The sequence below is a fragment of the Colias philodice genome, chromosome 30 (assembly GCF_061535455.1).
Source record: "Colias philodice isolate Cphi_HAF_F1 chromosome 30, ilColPhil1 Martin Lab GWU primary, whole genome shotgun sequence".
NCBI classification, from domain to species: Eukaryota; Metazoa; Arthropoda; class Insecta; order Lepidoptera; family Pieridae; genus Colias; species Colias philodice.
In genome coordinates, this window is record NC_143115.1 from 5,026,381 (window position 1) to 5,052,757 (window position 26,377).

At 32.3% G+C, this 26,377-nt stretch overlaps 1 protein-coding gene across 1 annotated transcript in view; it reads right to left on the bottom strand.

Annotated features, from left to right (window-relative positions):
* Positions 1 to 7,145: 7,145 nt before the first annotated feature.
* LOC149475537 (uncharacterized) overlaps positions 7,146 to 26,377 on the bottom strand; it is a 134,716-nt gene continuing 115,484 nt past the window's right edge. Inside the window, exons 3-16 of the mRNA XM_089713392.1 lie at positions 22,265 to 22,409; positions 21,083 to 21,150; positions 20,693 to 20,840; positions 18,899 to 19,011; positions 16,441 to 16,555; positions 15,606 to 15,733; positions 14,963 to 15,078; positions 14,041 to 14,150; positions 10,501 to 10,637; positions 9,839 to 9,931; positions 9,147 to 9,263; positions 8,337 to 8,459; positions 7,878 to 7,976; positions 7,146 to 7,383 (exon numbers count right to left, since the gene is read on the bottom strand). Coding sequence (XP_089569518.1) covers positions 7,286 to 7,383; positions 7,878 to 7,976; positions 8,337 to 8,459; positions 9,147 to 9,263; positions 9,839 to 9,931; positions 10,501 to 10,637; positions 14,041 to 14,150; positions 14,963 to 15,078; positions 15,606 to 15,733; positions 16,441 to 16,555; positions 18,899 to 19,011; positions 20,693 to 20,840; positions 21,083 to 21,150; positions 22,265 to 22,409 — 1,610 coding nt within the window. The 3' untranslated portion in view covers positions 7,146 to 7,285. The remainder of the gene's footprint in view (positions 7,384 to 7,877; positions 7,977 to 8,336; positions 8,460 to 9,146; positions 9,264 to 9,838; positions 9,932 to 10,500; positions 10,638 to 14,040; positions 14,151 to 14,962; positions 15,079 to 15,605; positions 15,734 to 16,440; positions 16,556 to 18,898; positions 19,012 to 20,692; positions 20,841 to 21,082; positions 21,151 to 22,264; positions 22,410 to 26,377) is intronic.

Genomic DNA, 26,377 nt, shown 5'->3' on the forward strand with positions numbered 1-26,377 from the left:
ATGACTTAAATTTTATTATTAGCAAATACAGTGAATTCGATAGTTTAATTAATAAGAATATTTCATACTTACACGATTTTCAAGTGGCAAAATATCACGCTGAATATATTCGCGACATAACGGTTCAGAAATACGAACAGTTAGTTCCACACAAACGCGTCAAAAGAGGTATCCTCAACCCTCTGGGTTCCTTAATTAAAATTATAACGGGAAATTTAGACTATAGTGACGCAATTAGATACGATAAACTTACAGCTAAACTTGAAAACGATCAGACTATCATTAGAAATAAAATTACCTTAATATCTAAAATGCTCGATAGTTTTATCAATTCTACTGAAGTCTTAAATCAAAATTCTAATATATTAGATAAGCGTTTAAAAATTGTAGAATCTATGATTAAGGAATTAGCATCTAAGGATAATCATTGGGTTTATACTACTTATGTTGTAAGTCTTTTAAATTTATTTGTTAGTAATTTTCGTTCTATTTCTATAAAATTAGGAGAAATAGAGACTGCTCTAGCATTTAGTAAAGTATCCATATTACATCAAAGTATTATTAATTCTACTGAACTGTTGCAACATTTAATTCTTATATCTCAAACTGAAAATTTAGCGTTTAAAGCGAGTGAGGCAAATTTAGTAAAACTAGAAGAAACTATTAATGTGAAATCGTATATTAAACAAAACCAGATTACGTTCATAATGGAGGTTCCACTTACAGATAATTATACTTATAACTATTACAAATTATACTCTTTACCTATGTACCGTGCATCCGATAGTAAAACCCTATCCATTTTTCCTAAATATCCTTACCTGTTGGCAAAGGGGATGAAATCCTTACCGATCGTAAAACCGTGCCGATCGCTCGCTGCTGGAGAACAATTTCTATGCGATGAACAAAATCAAATGCCATATCCTGAAACTACTTGCATAGAACAACTGCTTAAATTTGAAGGAAACCCAATGCACTGCGAACAACAGCTAATCAATATAGAGAATGTAAGAATTCAAAGAATCACACCTATAAGTTGGATACTTTTCTCAAAATACAGAAATACTCTGACTCAAATTTGCAATGGTGATGTCAGCAAATATCCTGTCGTGGGCACATATATAATGACCATCGACGAACCATGTAGCATCGAGATCCAGAATATAACGATTCGCCCTCACCAAGTAATCACTGAGAATGATCCTGTAGAACCAACAAAAATTATAGTTTTGCCGCAATTACCTGTGAATAGAACTCCAATATTATCCAGTACACGTGTACTCAATATGCGAGGCATCAACCTGGACGAAGTTAAATATATGTCAACGATATTAAAGCAATCAGTGTTCAGTGATAGTGAAATGGTTAACAGTGAAAGAAATTTTAGATTCAGTGCTACTTTAGGCTATACGTCTCTATTTTTAATCTTTGTACTTGTAATTCTATTTTTACTTTACTTACTTCGTTATAAGATATTAAATGTAACATGTCTGCGAAATCATCGGATAGTTATTAAAAATGAACAAACCGATAATTTCGCACTTAAGGAGGGAGGAGTTACGCATCCACCCCAACCCTCTGTATTAGGTTGAGCAATAGCCTTCCGCTGGCCTCAGCAAGACCACCGGAGAGTTCTTGCAATTTAGCATAAGCGTTGCAGTTATTGAAAAACATTTATTTCGCAATAAGGTATCGATTGTATCATTGCATGTAATTCTGGCATTAACATTTGTGACTCCAAATCGTCCACTTGTTATAGTTAAGTAATAATTAAATAAGTTTAATTTTAATTTTATTTTATTTTTTTAAAAAAGTCAAATCGCTCCCGCAAAGTTTAACTACCTAGTCCCACAGTAAGCTCAATTAAGGCTTGTGTTGTGGGTACTAGGCGACGATAAATATAATATTTGATAAATACATATATAGATAATAACACTCAGACCCAAGAACAAATAATTGAGTTCATCACACAAATATTTGCCCTGACCGGGGATCGAACCCGGGACCGTCGGCTCAGTAGGCAGTTACTTCACACTGCGCCAACCGCGTCGTCAAAATCATTCCCAAATCCATCCTAAGACCCATAAAAAATTTCATTAAAATCGGTCTAGTCGTTTAGGAGGAACTCGATCACAAACAAACGCACAGAAGAAATCTAAAGCATACAAATGTCAAAAATACCAAAAGTACTGGGTTCGATTTCCGGTGGTGGTTAAAAGAAAGTAGTTATATACCTATTACAATAGGCTGATCACCTACTAGGCTAAGGACAATAAAATTACATTACATCAATAAAAAAAAAATAGATCTTACATTTTACATGCTCTAAATTCTAAAATTTAACAATAAGCTTTACAATTACATAAATTTGGTTCTTAGTATCAAAAGCAGTCTATGTGGTAAGTTTCAGTGAATTTCCTAGACAGACAAAAACACATAAAAAATGGTATGCATATTACCTTGATTTTATTAGTCCATGCTATTACCTAGATATAATATACCTTTCCACTTGTGAATTTTCTAAGTGGATTAACCAAAATAGCAAATGTTCATTCCTCTTTATTTGCCATAGACATTTAACGAACGAGACTCAAAGTAAAATATGTAGGTAGTTGAATTTTGCAATATGTTTGGGTTCGATCCCCTAACACTTGGAAAGTCAGTAATAATCTTCATAAAATACATACACATACAAAAGCTGTAATCTGAAGAAATTTAAAATAATACAGTATCTTCTATTAAAATGACTGTCTGTACAAGCCGACCCAACGACGTCGTTGAGCCGACTCCTACATTAATAATTTATTACATTTTGTAAAGCCTTGCCTAAGCCATTTATTTTGGAAGAATAATTACAGTCGGAGAAAGTTTATTGTGATGGTAAGTAATATAAAATAAATACTGTATGAAAAAACTAAAAGCGCCTTCTATCGGAATATATAAAATTTGCAACCTTACGCAACATAAAGGACCTTTCTATGGAAATGAAATTATCAAAAAAGTAACCTTATGCCTATTCTCTCACTCTCTCTACACATAAAAAATTAACAAAGTTGATTCAGGGTCTAAATTTAACAATTACATTAATGTGACAACGAAATGGGTTGCACGAGAGTTGCATTACATTTATTTACAGAAGTTGTCTTCGTTACTTTTAGTAGAAGATCCGAACCTAGGTCGACCTTCACCGGCGTGATAATAGAATGAGACCAATTTTGTAATAAATTTAATATATGTATGTATATTAAAAACTGGGTTTGCTCGAAAAATCCCGGACAGGATATTTTTTATTAATTATGGTATTGTTACCACAGATTAGTAAATATTTGAATTTTGTTAATTATATAACTTTCTTTAGATTATTACTAGCTTTCCGTGCGCGGCTTTGCCCGCTTTGTCTAAAAGTTAATAAATTATATACTTACCTTCATCTTGAATTATTCTATCTATTAAAAAAATCGCATCAAAATTCGTTGTGTATTTTTTTCAAGATTCTAATTTTTTTATACATAGCGATATAGGGACAGAGAAAGCGACTTTGTTTTATACTATGTAGTGATTCTGATCGACAGCGTTGTAGTTGGCATACTATGCTAAAGGGATCCTTCATAACAAGACAACGCTTATATGCTATCGGTATGGTTAACCATTCTAACGCAACTAACTAAATTTTGTTCGCTGTTTTCTCATATTTGTGAATTCAGTATTTTTAATATGACTTAACTTGTTATATGTAATTTTACTTTAATTTTACTACTTTGCTTCAAATAAATATTTTTATGTTATTTTTATCTACTTTTTTCTGTTGAGTTTGATTTTATCGTTTTCTTCGTTTTGATCTTTTTAATAAGACATTGTGTGTGTTAATGCTGTGAATAAATGTTTGTTTATATCTATGTGTTTTTATTCCTACATTTAAAACATCCTACTACCTCTAGAGTAATCAACAATAACTTAGATTAGTTTCTTGGTTACGGAACAGAAATTATTTATAATATACAGTAAATGACTAACGTAAAAATATATTCTTATGACAGTACAAAAGTGTTTCTACAAGAAGTCTAATTAAATACATATTTGAGTTATGCTGAACATTATGTGCAGCATGAAAATGTTTTGTAAACATGTATTTTTTATTTTCTTTTCCATTTTAATCTAGCAATTAGAATTGAAATAAACCAAAATTGATCGATATGATTAAGATCTCTAATAATACAGCTACATTATTGCCGCCAAGATACGTCGTATATATACTTAAAAAGTGCTTATAACAGTGTTTTTTTGACTCTCTCACGGCCTTTAAGATTTTGACCATTATTAATTAAGTATTATTACTATTGTGTTAGATAGATTTATTAGTGTAGTGTACGCAATGGGTCAAATGCCAGGATAAAATCAAAGATAATTTCCAAATGTGATTTTATTTTACATTTTATTGAGAAAATACTAAATATATTTTGGAACAGTCACGGGGCGGGTCGCTAGTTGGAAAATAAATAAAACACACCAAATGATTTTCAAATATATTTCAGTAATCAAAATATAATGATAGGCTTACATTAATAGTTACAAATCGTATCTCATGGCGATCGTAAGAAATACTCAAAAAATGACAAAAAAAACAACCGACTTTAGCCCAAAAAAACTCGTTTACAGCCGAAACCCAAAAATATTTACAAGCGAAACAACATTCCCAATACAGTAATACAGTTTTTACATACAATTTAGTGCATTTATTCACATTGTGGGTTCGCTTATTTTTTATTTTTCTCGATAATAAATAAAACAAAGGCACTGGCAACCCAATCACACGAGCTGTCAGCTGTCATCTGTCACCTGTCAATGTCAAACTTGACGTGAGCTGTCAAACGCTTGTGTAATTGCGTTGCCACACTTAAATACTACAGTGTATTACTTATATTGTGCATCAACATCTTAATTATAAATTTAAATAAAAAAAAACAATCTTTTGCGTTTTACATAGAATACGTTTTTTTTTTATTCCATCGTTATTCGTTATATTCTCAATTCGACATAACTACATTATTATCTCCATAATGTCCTGTACTTTAAAAAATGTGTTACGATTACAAAATTATATATATGAATTAATTACTCAGCTATTTATTTACAATAGTCATCTCGGCTACGTTTTTAAATATACTTTTAGAAATATTTTAGGCAAGCATCGATAATTCTTAAACTATTAAACGTAATACAGATAACAAATAAAAAGTTAGAAAACTCATGAGGAACTTCTCTTCTAGTATGTACATTTTTTAATTCTTAAAGTATTTCATATCACAAATAAAATTCCAAACTATTATATGAGCAATTATATTAAATACTACTATTGGTCAGGATTTATGTTAGCAAGTAGTAAGCTTTGATAAATGAGAAATTATTTTAATTTTTTTATTGTAATAATATGTATGATTATCTGTAGCCCGCTGTTAATTAAAAAAATAAGCTGTCAAACATAAAAATACGGATGTTTTTATATAAAAAAAATCATAATAAGGTTAACTCACTTGAAGTTAGGGCTGCAATTATGTATAAAATATTATATTGAATTTTAAATTAGTATAATATTCTATTTTATTTCAATGCAAATGATTATTTAAACAAATTATTTGATCGCTTATAAAATAAGTAACTTATTGGCAGCCCTATTACAAAAAATAAAAATAAAAACAAAACTTCAGTATTATTTGTATCAATACAATTGAGTCAAAAAGAAATACTGAATGTACAATATTTAATAAACACTATCAAAAACAGTTCACTGGTTTATAGACGTTAAAAACAAGACAATAATTACGAAGAATTACATTTTAAGATGTACAAAATGGTTGTTCCCTCGTTTTTATTTAGAAAAAATTATATCAATTCGGTACATTTCGCAAATTCCATATTTTCCTACATTTTTACATTAACTGGTATATTTCGAATGAATGAATGAATAAATTTGTGCATTTACTGGATTATTTATATTTATATATTTTTTACAGTCGAATTTGCAAAATATACCAAAAATAATCGACAAATAAGGGCTGAGCTGTCTATATTTTAATCTATCTAAACTTAGTGTTAGCATACACTTAAAAGCGTTTTATATCTATAATATATTTGTCCCTAGTTTATAAAAATGTTTTTATTTCGTTAATTATTGAGCGTATCTTTAAAATGAATAGCTGCTGGGTTTTGTGACAACCCTAATACAAAAAAAAAATACAAAAAAAAATTTCGTCTTAGACAAAACTAAAAAGGACATTTTAATACGAAAAAGTGGCAAATATAATTGCGTTGAATTTTCGTTTTTTTTTTTCAAATATCGCAAAGCCAGATAATTTTATAAAAAGTCATATTTTACTATATTTACATTCGTCCGTCCGTACTAATTTAATATATATATATTTATTATATATAGGAAACGCTGTCCATACATACAAAATTTAAATACACAGGCGTTTTAAACACGAGCGTTTTGAACGCGGCGTTTTTTTTAATATATAAATTACAATCGTTTGTCATTTAAATAAAAAGTAATACACAAGGTATTTTGATTAAACAAAATTTATAAAATACAATAAATTTTAAGGTGACAAGATATTATAAAAATATCCTAAATAAAATAAATATATATAAGCAATAAGACAAAGTATTTTTATTACAAAATGTATTATAAAAAATAACATAAAATATGTTACTACTAGCTGCCAAGACCAAGCTGCCCATAAAAATAAACGCCGCGTCTCAACCGCTCGTTTTAAAAACGCCTTAATACGTTAAAATCAAACCCAAAAAATTACTTTACAGATAATAAATAACGTAAAAACTAGCTGCCATTACAACGCTGGCAACATTAGAAAATTATTCCCGCCAAAAGTTTTATCACAATAAAGCAACACTAATTTTAAATGCGCTATTTTATATATAATTAGGTTAGGTTTAGCTGTGTATATAGTTATTTTATGCAAATTATATTAATTTAAAAATACATAAATGAAAATTAACAAACTGGGATGGCAGTAAATTTGGAAAAATCTTTTTTATTTTCTTAAAAATTAGCCTGAATAACATTTTTATATTTGTTGTAATTTTTTTTCGAACTAAATCACTCTTTCTGAAATAGTACACATCTTTCAAAACTGCACCAAAAAATTTATTGTTCCCAATAATTTTCTTCCATTCTGACAATATATTCCAAATTAAAAAAGAGTAATAATTTTAAACAACCAACACACAGCCAAACCCCCACACTGATCTACACGTCACAAGAGTATCATCTGACGCAGGCCAGCACTAGTGACGTCAGCAAGATGGCCGCCGGCGCCATCTTGTGAGCGACGCTGTTGTACTTGCTGCTTTGTTCGCATGTGCCTGGAAAATGTAATAATGTATTAAAAACTTGATTTTATGGAATATTTTGAGGATATAGCAAAGACATTCTGAAAAAGTATTATTAGATTGACATGGAGAAAATCTATACTAAAAGAGTTTGTTTGTTTGAACGCGCTAATCTCAGGACTACTGGACCGATTTGAAAAATTATTTCGGTGTTTAGATAGCCCATTTATCGAGGAAGGCTATAATATATCATCACGCTAACACCAACAGAAGCGGAGCCACGCGGGTGAAACCGCGGAGCGCAGCTAGTAATGTATAAAAGAGGTTAAAGAAGATATAATAATAAAAAAAAATCATCATCCCAAAAACGGTGGACCTTGCGTCATTTGCTTACCGAGTGAAAAATATCTACACACAATAAATGATCCAAACAATAAAAATACTTTACTTGCTTGCCATATGAATGAATGAACAAACTAAATTTTTGTAAAATTCTATAGAATTATAATACTCAAAAACGGCTATACCATTAGAGGTGAGATTGTACGCTGCGTCTGGAGTTTTCGCAGTTCGGGAACATGATCCGCCCACTGCACTTAGATATACTGTTTCACCACCGCCGCTTGCTGAAATATTATTATTTAATTATTAAAGCTAATTAACATAAAAAATACACAACAATTAATATAGTCCGAAAAAACTAATAAAATAAATATATATGTTACAGTCAAAACCCTTAACCAGTCAATAACCTTAATGACCGGTAAAATTAGTCAATGAGGTTATTAACTAAGTACGATGACTGGGTACGTTGGTCAAAACCTATATTGACTGAATGTGTGCTCTTTAAATTAGTCAATAAGATTATTGACTGAGGGCGTCGGTCAAAATCCTTATTGACTGGTATATTTGAATCTTACCAAAGAAGTTTCACTTCTGACACTTGTGCTCGGTACATATACTCTTTTTTTTACAAAATATCTTACCATTAGCAGCTTTCGTAGTATACACGAAGCAAAAAGTCCGCGGGTGCGTAGAGGAGCGTGCTACGGGGGCCGCTACGACGTAGCCGCGGGTACCGTCTTGCCAACTGCCGTAGCATGTGTATACTGGAGGAAATTAAAATATTTAAGTACATTTTTAAACTATTAATAGTACTGAACTAATTATTAAATTGTTCGTTTGTCGTAGCATTTGTTTAGAGGGAGGAGAGGGGAGGGCAACATAAACATGATAAAAACAAGACATTCTCAAAGAGAAAAAGTTTGTTGCGTCGTGCTACAGGGTCGCTACGACGTAGCAGTGGCACTGTATTGCCAGGTACCGTAGCATGTTAAATGTATATACATACTTTAATTAATTAATTCCATAAATCAATATAATATGAAGATGAAAAAGAAATAGTTATTTCCGCTACAACGTAGCTTCGATAACTTCGAATTGCCAGGTGCTGTAGCGTGTGTATACTGCAGAATTTAGAAATACGATGAATATGGGATATATTCAAGTTAATACAAATCTTAATAATTATAATTATAACTCAAAAATTTGGTGGTAGTCATCATTGATACGTTTTTCCCATATATGTGTCTAAGTACAAAACTTTGTAGGTGCTAGCTACGGATCTCCGTAGCAATCTTGCTACGCCGTAGCTACGTAAACTTTGTACAACAATAACTTTTGTAAAAACAGTTAAAGGCAATTTACAGCCGTAGTATACCGGGGAGAAACTACGATAAACATAAGTATAAAACTGCTACATTTTCCACCCTTTTTCAACTAGTCACCCAACTCACCTGTACTCATACATGCTGACTTAAATTCGATGGTGTTTTGCGACGCGCTACAGCCAATACTAGCGCTATCGTAGTCGCCAGATACACACTCTGTGTGACCATCCTCGTCTGGGTTGCCTGGAATGAGTGTGAGTTAGTTAAGAATAGTGTGTGTGAGTGAGTTGGGAATGAGTGTGAGTGATAATAATAATTTGAGTGAGTGAAAATGAAAAATGAATAATTTTTATTTAAGCAAAAACAAAATAAAATTAAAATGGGTTGCCCGGAATAAGTATTAGTTGGGAATAAGTGTGTTTGTGCGAAAATGGAAAATGAAAAGTATTTTTTCCAGCAAAAACACAATACAATTAGAATTTAATAATAGTGAAAGAATAAACAACACAAGTAATAGATAATAAACTATTTTTGTTCTTGTGGATTATCTCAGACATAATGAATATTGGAAAACGTTAGAAAGAAAAGTAACCACTAATATCTTAGCAGTTCGTAGTTCTATTATCATTGCTATGTATTTTTGTAAAAAAGTATGTTATTTTCCATTAAAAATACATTCATTCATTCAATCGTACAAGTTCTCTATTAATTAATCAGCATTTTTATTCCATAAAGTGTGTATTACATGTGGTATTTTTTTAAATAAAATAAACTTTTAATTTCCTTCATTCATTTCATTCACTTCATTCATTCATTACCTGTCTGTTGTCTGCGCAGACGCCTGTCAGCCAGCGAGTCTATGATCGAGTATCGCCCGATAAGAGGACACCGCATTGGAGTCAATTGCGTGGCTGAAAACATATAAATACAAATGAATATATTTGTTTGGAAATGATGTTTAAGAATGATATACAATAACGTTAGTTTCATATTTATAATGTTTTGAGCATTAAAATTCAAGTTGAGATTATACTATGTAAAAAGCTTATACCAAAAAATAATATTGTACGTATTTTGCGGAAACCAATTTAAGTTTCGTGAGGGAGCATGTATGTATAGGTATGTGTAAGTGTTTGAAAACGAATGTAGTCTTTTCTTCTTTACTTCTATACGAGTCTTTGTATTTGAGCGAGTGACTGAATGACTGAGTGATTGAATGAAAGAGTTACAGAATTACTGAGTGATTGAATGACTAAATAAATAATTAATGAACGAGTGAGTGGCTGAAATGTTTAAACATTTTGTGACGATCTAAAAGTTCTTTTATAAGAAGTTTAATTGAATAAATAAATGTTCGAGTTTGAGTTTGTTTGAAGGCATGACTGAGTGACTTAGCCACTGAATGAATGACTTAGTGATTGAATGATTGTATGACTAAGTGAATGATGTGTATGTGTGTGTCTGTATGTATGTCACTCACACACGAGCGTGACGCCGTCCCCGGGCGCTGAGTCGGCGCATGCGTCCTGCGGCGCGTCCCACAGCGTAGTGCCGTGTTGCAGCTCGAGTATATTGCCTTCACGGCGGTGGAACTTGAGGCACACGTGGCCGGATTCGCTAGAAACGAGGGTAATTTGAGAATTTAAATGGAAGAAAAAAGACGGGTTGCACTCCGGGAGTGCCGGCAGAAGTGAAAACTTGATTATCTGGGAACGGAAATGCAAGTTTATATATTGCCAATAAACTAAAAATCTTGAAAATCTGTTCAGCCGTTCGTAAGTTACAAGTAGTTACAGAACTTTTTCATAATATATTATGTAAAGATTGATTAAGGATTTTTTTCCCATATCAACATAAAACAATATTTTTATTTTATATGGGATTCAGATGGGTATCATCATTATTATTATCAGACTAGCAAACCGGGCGAACTCCGTTTCGCCACCAGAGACACCTTTTCTTTGCTATAAACCTCACGGAGCCCGAGACCTTTCCAACGAATGCAAAACCGTGGAAATCGGTTCGTGCGTTCTGGAGTTATAGCGTCAGGAAGGAAAACCCGACTTATTTTTATATAGTAGATTTTACGACAGTTTACAATCTCGCGAGATAGGTAAACATCTAACAATTTTTTTTTATTTGACGGTGAAATATACATAAGATGGGATTATGAAACCTATCTCTTAGCATAATACATATATCAATCGAAACAAGCTACAAACGTTAATGGAGGTAATATTGTCATTCTATTCCTCACGTTCATAAGATGCGATTCAAAATATGTTTATGTTTATGTTCAATGTATGGTTTGATGGGATTCAGGTGGGATTATTATATCATTCGTAACATTATATCTATCGAAATTTTATTATAAAATTTTCATTGTGTGCTGTTTTTGAAGTGAAACTTCTTTATCGGGGTTGGAAAAAAATTTAGTGTAAAATTTAGTTTTTTTTTTTTTTCGTTACGCGTGACATTTTTCCGTTACGCTCCATCTTTTTCTTATCCCTACCACGCGTGATTCGACGTATTTCTGTAAAGTTGCATATAGTAAATTATTTTTTGAAAAATAAGGTCATAAAGAAGTTTCACTTCTTACGTGTGTACACTTAGTCCATTGAATCAATCCCTCCAAGGGGGGTCTAGAGTGCGTGAGTTAGTAACGTAAGATGTTTCTTCGGAAACATGTCAAGAGTCCCTAGGTAATAAACATACTAAAACCCCGGGCCACTAGGAGGAGCCCCGGAGTGGGGGGAGGGGGGAAATGGGTCCATTTTTTCATTTTTCGCTTAAATCTCAAAAACGGTACATGTTAGAGAAAAACTTTCAAGGAAAAATTGAAAGGCCATAAAATTATCTACAAGTTGTACCAGAATCATTTTTTCCTATATCCTACCGTTTCTGAGTTATACGCAGTAAAACATGATTTTGGCTCAAACAATTTCAACATCAATCGATCAAAAAATATTTCTTTCTTCCAAAAAACTCAAATGTGCAACTTGTGACCAGTACTGATAGATTGCTCTTAATTAGTTCTATAATTGGTAAAATAAACACATTCCTCCATGGAAGCCTTTAGGAGGAATCGATTGTCAAAATATTATATTAGGGCAGTTTGAGTTACTGAACTTGATCTTTTTATTTTTTTCTTCCAAAAAACTCAAAAGTGCAACTTGTGACCGGTACAGATAGATTACTCATAATTAGGTCTATCATTGCTAAAAATACCAGATTCCACCACGGAGGCGTTTACGGGGAATTGAATTTTATCAGGGTAGTTACGATACATGAACTTTTTATTTTTTTCTTCCAAAAAGCTCAAAAGTGCAACTTGTGACCGGTACAGATAGATTGCTCATAATTAGGTCTATCATTGATAAAAATACCAGATTCCACCATGGAGGCGTGTACGGGGAATTGAATTTTATTAGGGTAGTTAGTTAAAAAGTTCATGTATCGTAACTACCCTAATAAAATTCAATACCTCCTAAAGGCCTCCATGGTGGAATCTGGTTTTTTTTATCAATGATAGACCTAATTATGAGCAATCTATCGGTACCGGTCACAAGTTGCACTTTTGAGTTTTTTTGGAAGAAAAAAAATAAAAAGTTCAAGTATCGTATCTACCCTAATAAAATTCAATTCCCCGTAAACGCCTCCATGGTGGAATCTAGTATTTTTATCAATGATAGACCTAATTATGAGCAATCTATCTGTACCGGTCACAAGTTGCACTTTTGAGTTTTTTGGAAGAAAAAAATAAAAAGATCAAGTTCAGTAACTCAAACTACCCTAATATAGTATTTTGACAATCGATTCCTCCTAAAGGCTTCCATGGAGGAATGTGTTTATTTTACCAATTATAGACCTAATTAAGAGCAATCTAACAGTACCAGTCACAAGTTGCACTTTTGAAATCTTTGGAAGAAAAAAATAAAAAGATCAAGTTCAGTAACTCAAACTACCCTAATATAGTATTTTGAAAATCGATTCCTCCTAAAGGCTTCCATGGAGGAATGTGTTTATTTTACTAATTATAGACCTAATTCAGAGCAATCTATCAGTATCGGTCACAAGTTGCACTTTTGAGTTTTTTTGGAGAAAAAAAATAAAAAGTTCAAGTATCGTAACTACCCTAATAAAATTCAATTCCCCGTAAACGCCTCCGTGTTGGAATCTGGTATTTTTATCAATGATAGACCTAATTATGAGCAATCTATCGGTACCGGTCACAAGTTGCACTTTTGAGTTTTTTTGGAAGAAAAAAAATAAAAAGTTCAAGTATCGTATCTACCCTAATAAAATTCAATTCCCCGTAAACGCCTCCATGGTGGAATCTAGTATTTTTATCAATGATAGACCTAATTATGAGCAATCTATCTGTACCGGTCACAAGTTGCACTTTTGAGTTTTTTGGAAGAAAAAAATAAAAAGATCAAGTTCAGTAACTCAAACTACCCTAATATAATATTTTGACAATCGATTCCTCCTAAAGGCTTCCATGGAGGAATGTGTTTATTTTACCAATTATAGACCTAATTAAGAGCAATCTATCAGTACCGGTCACAAGTTGCACTTTTGAGTTTTTTGGAAGAAAGAAATATTTTTTGATCGATTGATGTGGAAATTGTTTGAGCCAAAATCATGTTTTACAGTTTACTGCGTATAACTCAGAAACGGTAGGATATAGGAAAAAATGATTCAGGTACAACTTGTAGATAATTTTATGGCCTTTCAACTTTTCCTTGAAAGTTTTTCTCTAACATGTACCGTTTTTGAGATTTAAGCGAAAAATGAAAAAATGGACCCATTTTCCCCCTCCCCCCACTCCGGGGCTCCTCCTAGTGGCCCGGGGTTTTAGTATGTTTATTACCTAGGGACTCTTGACATGTTTCCGAAGAAACATCTTACGTTACTAACTCACGCACTCTAGAACTTTTTATTCAATGGACTAACTAGTACATGCATACATTTTTTTTTAAATATCTTAATGTTAAATGGGATGATGGGATTCACTTACCACCCCCTAGTGACGTGTGCAACTAATGTAATGTGTTTCTTGTCTTTCTGTTCGAGTATCGAGTGACAAACGAGTCGCTTTTCTTCGTAGGAACCGTCTGTGTTCATTATCTGTAATATTATATTATTATGTTAAATATTTGAGTCAATAATTAAGGAGATTACTATAATAAAGTAGCGGTCCGCCCCGGCTTCGCCCGTGGTACATATTTACGTTTTCTCTACATAAAACCCATCCTCGTACTTCAAGGAATATAATGAAAAAAGAATTATCGAAATCGGTTCAGCCGTTCTCGAGTTATTCGCTTACCAACACATTTTGCGATTCATTTTTATATATAAGAGATAAACTATAATATATAAATCTCGTGTCACAATGTTTGTCCTCAGTGGACTCCCAACCACTTAACCGATTATAATAAAATTCGCACACCATGTGCAGTTCGATCCAACTTGAGAGATAGGATAGTTTAAATATGTAGGTACCACGGGCGAAGCCGGGGCGGACCACTAGTAAACTATAATTTATTATTTAAGAAATACACAAATTTTACAAACTAGAATTTAACACAAATAGATTGATTTTTCTTTCGTTTATTCCAAATTAGTTTATTCCTCAATTACATAGTTATTATATTATGTATTGTGTAGAGGTCTATATATTGAATTTCAAATGACGTCATCATTAAAATTCTATTTAAATAAATAGTCCTAAGGACATAATTTTGAAATAAGAACGTTTTAGATATTCTATTTCGAATTTATAATCTTTGAGCAATAATCAGGCGCCATATTGAATTTACAAAATGACGTCACAACCTATAACCCTCTTCACTTATTAACACAACTACTTGTAATTTATCAAAACACATCCCACAGTTTCGACGCTACACCCATACATACATACATACATACATACATACCTTCAAAGTAGCATTTTTAGTGGTGAAATGATATTGGTGCGTGTGATCAAGGCTGAACCATTTGTGATGCTCCACAATCCAGCTGGGGAAGTGACAGCGGTTGTGTTCGTCGTCACCTGGAAGATTATATAAAATATATGTATAAAAAACAATTTTGTGGAATAATTTTTAGATATGTGAATATGTTCTTTTTGGGAAAACTTTGTATAGAGTCGAAAAATTTGCTATTAATTTGTATTGGTATGTATATGTATACGTTTTTGATAAATTTTATACTAAAAGTGTTAAAATGTTGTAATTCATTGTAATGAACTAACGCAAAATTAGATGGTGATCGTTAAATTGTCTACTTTTTAATAGATTTTTTAGTAACACAGTAACAGTTTCTTATAACTATAGTCGTATGACATTTTTTATTAATAGTAATACTGTTCAATTATCATTTTAATCATTATTATTAGATACTTAATGTTTTAATTAAGTTATTGCATAATTCACGCTTTTGTGTATCCAGTAAAATTAAAGGATAAAAATCATACTTGCACATAGTACTTGTATGTATGTCTTGTATGCAGTTAAGTAATAAGTATATAACTTAACGGCTTAAGTAGTAACTTAAAACTAACTTATAACTAATACTTACTAGTAGTAAGTTTCATAGTCCTACTGCCATCAGTAGGCGAAGAGAGGCCATTACAAGTTGCGTCACCCGACTGAGCTATAATGTACGACATGCTTTTGTCACTGTGTTGCCCTTTGTATATGAAACACCTGGAATTAGTTGATAAATATAATTAATAAAATTAGAAATATACGAATGAAGAAATTAAATCAGATTATGAAACAGCTGTAATTAATATATCACTATCACTACATAGTAATATAAAACAAAGTCGCTTTCTCTCCCTATGTCCGTTTGTATGCTTAAATCTTTAAAACTACGCAACGGATTTTGATGCGGTTTTTTTAATAGATAGAGTGATTCAAGAGGAAGGTTTTAGTATATAATTTATTAGGTTTTAGATAGAGCGGGCGAAGCTGCGGGCGGTAAGCTAGTATATGTATGTAAAAGAATTAAAAAAGACAATAAATGTAGGAATTATCAAGTTATAAAAGTACATGTATGAATAAATGAATGAAAGAACGAATGCATGAATTGTTTCATTGAACATTTTAATTCTAAATTTTGTTCAAAAGAATGAACAACAATAAAAAATATGAGTGATCTCAATGTTCATAATATAAATGAATAAATAAATGAAAACACTACAAATATTAACGAATGAAAGAACGAGTGAATGAATTCATAATGAATGAATGACTATATTAATAATACAAAATTTTTCCGAATTTGACCATCCCAGGAACTAGAGGAGCTATTTAAAAAAATTCTTTCAATATTAAATATATACGTGATCCCTGAGTGTTATAGGCTATATTTGTACTACAAGCGAAGCCAGGGGTGATAGCTAGCTTACCTATATGTATCTTCATCGGAAGCTATGGAATTCCTCCTCTGGACTTGTGAAATTTGGCCCACGAGGTATCGAGTGGAACCTTCCTTCCATGTAGCCAAGCAGACTAGTTCTTCCACTGAAAATAAAAAAAGACATGTGTCACTCGGGGACTGCCGCGGTAAAGCTATTGCATGCTATGCCTTCAAGCCACACCTCCGCGCCCGTCCCCGTGGGGAGCGTGAGGTTTTTTCGTTACGGAATTTCTCGATCGGTCCCCGCGCTCAAGGCCCGCGATAGAAGCTATGCAATAGCTTAAAATATTTATTTAAAAAAATGAGGGTAGATGAAAAACAACAAGTAGTTCATCATCACTATCAGCCCATATACGTTCCCACTGCTGGGACACGGGCCTCGTATGAGGGTATAGGCCATAATCCACCACGCTGGCCAAGTGTGGGTTGGCAGATGAATTTAATAATTATTGGATTTTATGGGACTTATGTACTGTAAGTACCTATATAAATATTTTTATTTGTAGTATAATTATAACTGAATTAACTTGGAAATAATTATTATTATGTATTTTCAAATTATTTTACTTGGACTGAATTTGTGATAAATAATTTTTAAACTAGCCACACTGCAGACGACTACATACATACAGCATGTATGCAGTCATATGGTTGAATCTGCCATTTGATTGAATGACTAGTGCTTTCATTGAATGACGACATGAATGAATGAATACGTTTATTGCCACAGCAAAATCTATATATATAAAAGAAAGTCTGTATGTTCCAACACTTATAACTCGAGTTCTACTGAACCAATTTTCATGGTTTTAGATTCGTTGGATTTGTCTCCGTCCAGAATAGAAGAATAAATCATAAAAACAACAAAAACTAGACGAATGAATATTTTCCCAAAATTTTGATTTTCGTACATGTCAATCATTAGTTGTCAATCCTGTCAAATACGGAAAATAATGTTTGACATTCATGCGTTCAAAAATGTATTATGTGTAAAATAATAAAAAATTAAAAAGGGTGAATAAATATTGTTTGTATTTATTTTAAAATCAATTATTAAAAAGTGCAATAAAAGCAGATACATAAAAATTCCTCAAATGTTTGTGTTTACGCGTGTTTTCAGAAATTAATAAGGTATTTTTGGTGGGGAAACTAACCAAGAAGTTTAGTTCGATTAATTATTAAAAAAATTCTATAAAAATGTAAAAATTCTGACAATTATTTGTTGCGATTTCGTCGACTGCGTCAACAATATTGCTATCAAATTGCTATAAACAAGCTAAATTGCGTTTTGAAGATTACGTCCATTTATGCGATGCAATTAGCACAGAAGAAGGTGCAGAAAATGTTGGTCTATTGATTATTTTACCGGCGACATACACAGGTAGCCCAAGTGAATATGCGCAAGATGCAATGACATAATAATATGTTCGTCATTATGGTCGGCCAGATTTATTCATTACATTTATATGTAATCCGAAATGGATGGAAATTATTCAACTGCTGCTTCCCGGACAAATATCAAGTGATCGGCACGACATCACCACACGTGTTTTCAAGCAAAAAATCCGATCACTGATGAGTTACATTAATGGAACACATCTTTGGGATTATTCAATGATGGATGTATTCAATCGAATGACAACAATCTGGCTTGCAGCATGCACACATTTTAATTTGGTTAGTCGAAAGGATTCGGGCAGATAAAATATATGAGTGTGCGGGGATTGCTAATCCTGAAACCGATCTAGACCGACATAACGTTGTTATCACGAATATGATTCATGGACCGTGTGACACCATCAACCACCAATCACCATGCATGGTTGACAGTGAGTGTACCAAAAGGTATCCACGAAAATTGATGGCAGAGACCATCACAGGCAACGATGGTTACCCACTGTATCAGCGTCGATCGCCCAATGATAATGGTAAAATTATTATCACAACTAAAGTGAAACGAAACGATGGCGTGGTCGATAACAGTTAAAGAATGAAAAGAGTTAATCCATGCTGCACAAATTATTAAAATTCAGTCATTTTTCTCTGAGACGTGTTTGAAGTAATAAAATAAAATACTATTACATATCAATCCATATAAATATTTATTTTGTATCATTGTATTACGTTCATCAAAGCCTAAATTAGTTCAGCTAAAAGGTAACACAACATTCATTTACAGGGCGGTACAAAGTTCGCCGGGCCAGCTAGTTGGTACATAAATTAAAAATCTACTTAACCTAAAGAACAGAATAAAATTTAACAATATATAAAAACAAATGAGAAAAATAATATTTTTGTGGCAAAAGGTCCACACTCAGCTATGCTGTTTGACTCGAATGGGGCAACAGCGCTGATTTTCAGTACATTTAATTGAATTTCATTCTTAGTATATACATTTATAGTATGTAGGATTAGTCCTACATTTATCTAAAAACTAATAGACTCACCATTACTCTCAGTCCCGGGAACATCAGGACAGGCCATATACCGAAGCAGAAGCCTGGAATCATCCGTACAGGACTCTGCGCGGGATGGGGGATATGTACAATCGCCTGTGCCTCTGAAATTGTATACAATTAAATAAATAACACACATACAAACTCAAACTAAAACATTTATTTATTCAATTTGACTTCTTATAAAAGCACTTTTGAAACGTCATAACATTTTTTAACAATTACCACTGATTCGGAAAACAGTATCTATGGAGAAGAACCGACAAGAAACTCTATAGTTGCTCTTTTAAAATCTAAATCTAATACATATAATATTCCTAATCTTATATATAAAATTCTCGTGTCACAATGTTAGTCTGCATACTCCTCCGAAACGGGTGGACCGATTCTCATGAAATTTTCTGTGCATATCGGGTAAGTCTTTCTGAGAATCGGCCAACATCTATTTTTCATATGTACCACGGGCGAAGCCGGGGCGAACCGGCGGCCGGCTTATATTATAAATTCGAAAGTTTGTGAGGATGGAAGGATGTTTATTACTCTTTCACGCAAATACCACTGTAACGATTACAATGCAATTTAATACCATGTATATAGCTGAAGACCCAGAATAAGACATCTGCTTTTTATCTCGGAAATCCCACAGGAACGGGAACTAGCGAGTTTAAGTCTGTCTTACAAATTGCAGCTTTTGTGAAATCAGCCTGTTAAGAGTCTTTTACTAATACTTTATTATTACAAATGTATTTATTAGGAACGGGGATTAATTATTTAAACGTTGGATAAAATTAATATACAAAGAAAAACACCCTATTTATAACGCTTATTTAAATTTAGTTGCCGTATTCCAAAACAAACTTAAAAACAAATATACAGGGTGTTCGCTCAGTGGAAACAACCTTCTACTTGAATATTCATTCAGTAAATTTGAATTTTATTGGCTCGCCACCTGTGTACTTGCTTCTTTGTACCCTTTGAAATACTGAACAGAAAAAGATAAGTTTTATACTATGTGTATGTATTTGTTTCTGTAGTTATATTGAAAAATGTAAAAAATCAGTGTTCCTGTGTTAGGTGAAAGTAATTCACTTATTATTCTTTTTCTTACAATTATCGATTCAAACTCAAACATTCATTTATTCAATTAGACTACTATTTAGTAGCACTTTCGAATCGTCATTACATAGTATTTTTAACATTTACCACCGATTCGGAAAGCAGTATCTATGGAGAAGAATCGGCAAGAAACTCCATAGTTGCTTTTTTAAAATAATGTCAATAAATTTACATAATATGTAACTTATATCTAACTACATAATATGCCAAAGAACTGTCCTGTGGTTTTTACGCGACAACCCTCCATGGGTCTTTATCGTCCGATTCTCTTTGGGAATAAATAATAGTAATTTAAAATAAATATCTATCTACAACTATGTTATAGACATAACACAGGGTATATGTTATTTTGTCTCTAATTATTATTAGAGACAAAATTAATTATATTATTATTAATTATTATTAACGCACAAGTTAAATGTTAACAAACATTCATCCACACAATCTGTAATGTCTTGTAGGATTATTAAATTTTCATTTATAGCAAGGTATACAGGATTACGTCGCCAAGTTTTTGCAACATAGTTACACACAGAACCTATACATTATATCTTGTAGGATAATAAGGATAGTCTTATAACCTCAAGTTTTTAAAACACACAAGAACAGTACAAACTATCCTCTCTACTTTCCATTTATATAAAATTTATATCTTGTAGGACAACTTACTTATTATAAGTAAAAGTGAAAGGCGCCGGGTGGAACGGGCAGGGCTGTGGTGTCGGACTCGGTTCCTTTCTAAACATCGAGTATAATGGCGCGTCACCGCTTATCTCGTCGCAGATAGAGGATAATGAATCCTTGAGGCTGCAGTATGCTGGAAGATAGTGTAAATTGTAAGATGGGAGACAGAGAATAAATACTTATTTGAATGTTATTAGAATGGGAGACAAAGAATAAATAGTTATTTAAATGTTTTTTTTTTCGTATTTAATTGTTTTAGAGTTAGTATGAAGAAATGGGAGACAGTAAATAAATCATAGTAGGATTATTTGGTAAATACTTTCAACATACATTGAATCCATTAAACTCGACTTATTATTAGATATTTCTACTCACTTTCTTTGTATTGCAGCACATATTTGTGTTTCTCGTGAATCACCATACACTTGTAGCAGTTGTAGCTCCTGGAAATTAGGAATTAATGAATGAATAATGGCACAGAATATAATTATTCATGGCGACCAGTCAATTATGACTAGGTCATTTGAAGTGAGATTAAAAGTAAACAAGACTACCTATTATAGGTAATTATGTAATTATGTATATTTAATATCTAATTGTTATTAAAAAATACAATTTTGTACGTTTATAATTTTTTTTCATATCTCAGTAAAGACTAGTTCGATTGCAGTGAAACTTTTTTTGTTAATAATCAGTTACGGAAACGGATCGTGCTTCGATGCTTTCAACGTTTGACCCAATTACCCTCACTTTGTTTATAGGTGACTGGTTGTGATTTGTTATCAACTGACTATATCAATTAGGCAGTTGTGTAAAATCGCAGTACATTCTTATTACATTCAAACTAACATGCAATCCAGACGCTTCGAATATCTGTAGTGTCTGTATATATAAAAATGGATCCCTATTTCCCTTGGTCACGGCATCACGCGTATTCGGCTGGACCGATTTCGATAATTCTTACTTCGATGTGTTCGTTATTGTTAGGAGAAGGTTCGTATATAAGAAAAATTCAAGATATTTGCGACAAAAATACAAACTTCACGCGTTTGACTTTTTGATTTGCGCGTAGACAGGACAACGTCTGTCGGATCAGCTAGTAAATAATAATTATTCAATGTAATTATTATTAGTACCTATACAGGGTGTACCACTGTTGGTATACTAAGCTCAAAGGAGGTTATAGTTTTGCATACGCTGAGTTCGTAAAAAATACTTATAAAATTCCAGACGCATTTTTTTTTCAAATAGATGAATTTTTAAAACTCTATGTGTACACTCATAACAAGCAACCCGCCCAACTTTGCCACCAGCACATGAGCTATCGTTTAAGATTATGTTTTCATAGACAAAATGCTCACATTAGCGAAGCGGTATATGCTGGCTGCACCAAGCTAGCGAAGAAAACATGGATTTTCAGGAAAAATTCAGCAAAAATTTTTTGACGTAATTTTGTTTTTTAAGTATTTTTTACGTGATCAGTGTATGCAAGAATACAAGTTCCTTCGCGCTTAGTATACCAATAGGACACGCTGTATAGAAGTCCTCCAAACATACCTGTCATATAGCAGGAACTTATCATACGACTCCGTCTCTGAACACTCGCCCTTCATCTGTATGTGCGTGGAGTTGATGTCAATCAGCTGCGGTACCCCCGACTGGAACCAGCTGCCCGTCCACTCAGAGGGGAAGGTGCAGCCACCTGGAATATAGAGAAACCTTAATAAAAAAAGGCGTGTGGCACTCGGGGACTGCCGCGGTAAAGCTATTGCGTAGCAATGCCTTCAAGCCACACCTCCGCGCACGTCGGAGTGGGGAGCGTGAGGTTTTTCGTTACGCAATTTCTGGATTCGGTCCCCGCGCTCAAGACCCGCGATAGAAGCTATGCAATAGCTTAAAATATTTGTAAAGAACATTCAATATAATATGTTACAGCCAAAACTCCTAAGGATCCGTTCACACAGACCGGCTCGGAGAGCATCGGCGCGCATTTTTCTTAGGATAGTAGGATTTTATTAAGCTATTGCAGCTTAATAAAATCCTACTATCCTACTAATATTATAAATGCGAAAGTTTGTGAGGATAGATGTGTATGTGTGCGTTTGTTACTCTTTCACGTAAATACTACTGAACCGATCACAATGAAATTTATCACACATATAGAGGGTAACTTGCTTTAACACATAAGATAGGTTTTATCCCGAAAACGCGGGCGAAGCCGCGGGCGAAAAGCTAGCAATAAATAAATAAATATGTCGGGACAATTTTCGCAAATTTTCGCAATTTGGGACAAACGCTTGTATATAATTTTAAATAAATACTTAAATAGATAATTAACACCCAGACAAAGAGCAAACATCTATGTTCATCACACAAATATTTGCCCCGGGTGGGAATCGAACCCACGACCTCTGGCTTGGAAGGCAGGGCCATCACCAGCCAAGCCAACCGGCCAGTCAAATTAAATCAATATTTTGAACAAATATTACTTCTTCTTTTGAGAACTTTACACTTTATACTTACCAAAAGTGAATACAGATAACATCAGCATTTGAATATAAAATGACGAAATTTTTATAAGGTCAGGAAAAGAAATAAACCATTTCTTCCTTTTGCTATTGTGACCACAAACAATATTTAATTTAATTTTTTATCGCATATATAGAGAAAATAAATGAAAACGAAAAATGATGGTTAATGTAAAAAATATGTTATGACGATTCAAAAGTGCTTCTAGAAGAAGTCTAATTGAATAAATAAATGTTTGAGTTTGGAGTTTTTTTCACTAAATATTCATACACAATACACGTTGTTTTTTACCTAGACTATTTTAAAGCCAGGCATCGTGAACCTGTTGTTTACGATGCAAAATATAATTGAATAACATTAATGAGTGCAAAACATGTTTTTTGCTGAAAATGTCTGGAAATTTCAGTACTAAAGTATTGAATTTAATTTTAAAAGTTTGTAACTAGTGCTTCACCCTGGTTTCACCCAGTTTTTGCTATTACTGTCTTAAAATGAATTTAATATATGATATTTTTTATGAGAAAAACATTAAAGATTAAACTTATTAATCTATACTTACTAATACGGTACTTTAAATTGTTAATGTGAAAATATGTTTGTCACGCTTTCATACCTAGACCGATGAACCGATTTTGATGAAACTTATCATACGAAATGTAATGTAGCTACAAGATGACAGTTAATTCTACCAAACAAGAATAACCATCTCTACAAAAGCTTTCGTTTTCATAAACCACATTCAAATCGATTCATCCATACGAATACTACACTCAAACACACATGTTAAGTTCATTACACCCCTCTTTTCAGTCGGTTAAATCGTATGAAATTCATTAGTTTATTGTTAAAAGCAATTAATAAAGGGTCTAGCGTATAGGTCCCTTTTTGGTTCCTAAGCACAATACTTTATTGTTCCTAGGTATTTTAAAATTGACGCGAAATGAAAAATATTATTGCGTTTGGCGCAATTTAGAAGCGATTCATTTTTAAATGAATTTTATTCGTAGCAATGTTATAAATTTGTATTATTTAAATATACATAATACATGTTAGATTTTCAAATAATATAGCGCCATCTATTGGTATTAAAAATTTCAATCAACTTCAATCGCTTCGTTATGACGCTAAGAACAGAAAAACAGTCAAACAAACACTTCTGAAATTATAATAGGTATTAGAATGGATTTCTCGAAATATCTACATATTATATTGATTCTTTTTGCTTGATACAGCGGCAAGTACGAAAAATAACGCTGTTTTTAATATTACTATTTTATCCTTATATTATGTCTCGTGGTCGTGTAAACTGTTAATATTATTGAATAATTTTATAAAAATTAAACTGTTAGTAATTTTATTTTTATTGGTAGGTTTGAGAATAGATCTTTATCAATTTTTACATCTCTAAATGATAAGGATGTCTTTGCAGGACAGCGTTGACCAGGTCAGCTAGTACCTAACTAATGTTATTTGACATCTATACTAATATTATAAAGCTGAACAGTTTGTTTGTTTGAACGCGCTAATCTCAGGAATTACTAATCCGATTTGAAAAATTCTATCGCTGTTAGATAGCCCATTTATCGAGGAAGGCTGCAGGCTATATATCATCTCGCTGAGACCAACAGGAGCGGAGCACTGCGGGTGAAACCACGGAGCACACGCTTCCGCTCGTAACCCAGCCCACACAAACATACATACGTAATAACGCCTATTGTTTTCCACATATTGTTAGACACCAGGTGGTTCAGATTCAGTTCTAGACTGGATTGATGGGGTTCAATGAACCGTGAGGGCTCGTTGGGAATTCATTTGATTTTTAAAAAGTGATAAATAGGGTAGTTTTCGATTTGATTTTTAAATACGATTATTGGTAAATTATATTTTAAATAGTTTTATAATTTTATTTTTGAATAGGTACATAAAGCTAATTATGTTTTTAGTTGTCTTTGGTAGTCACCCGCGGAAAATAGGGGTAAAAATTTATGAGGTACATAATCTACAAAACGGCTAAGTTTCATGAAAATTCGTTCAGTAGTACCGGTAATAAACTTTTTTTTATTTATATGTAGTAGTATATACATATGTAGATAATTAGCTGATATAGGTAAGATGTAATAGAAATACCTATAATATGTCGTTTCTACTTGAAATACAGATTCCATAAAATTCTTTCTAGTCTGTTTGCTTAATTTCATCAACATCTGTTCATCCTTATAGACTTGATTGCCACACGAACAAAAATAAGTTATTTTTTTCACATTAATATAATTAGAAGTACTTTCATACTTAGTTTAACTCAATTAATGCATAAAATTCGATGATATTTTAGCAAAAAGGTAGATAATATTTCACATTGAAACGTAATGAGCATTAATATATTATATTATTTTATGAAATAATTACATCATGTAACAAAACGAGCGTCAAAAGATTTTGTAATTGCTTTTCTGATTATGTTTATGCAAGAGTGAGACATAAATATAATTAATTTTATTAGATAAATATGCGCAAATGTTAATATTTAATTATTTAGTATATAATATATTAGATAGACACTACAATGACTTAATAATCCTTTTATTTTATTATAAATCGACTACCCTATAGCTTATAGCAAACATCCAGTCAATTAAGTTAAGATATGAAACAAGGACTTTTATGAAATCGGTTATAAAGTTTAAACTTAACTGGTTAATAAAGCATTATTGATTGATATTTTCCTAAAAAGTATAACAATTTAAGCATTAGTGTAGGAGGATCGTATCAAACAGCACCATTTGTTTCCGAGATTAGTAAATTTTTAAACATATACAGACAGACGGAGATATGTATAATGAAAAGCTAGAAAAAAATTGGAATATTAACATATCATGACTCGTAAGCTATAGTTTAAGCATATTTCGTGAGAATCTGACATAATTTACATTAGAAAAATATTTCTTTTTATCTGACATTTACATAAGAAAGAAAAAAAACCATTTTTTTTATTTAATATAAAAGAAAAACAGTTGCATTGGGATTTCGATAATACTTGGCTTTTCTTGATTATTTAATAAAACATAATTTTCATATTGATACAAAAAATTAAAAAAAATTGAAATTAATTACCTATTACATAACACCATCCCATATGCGGCT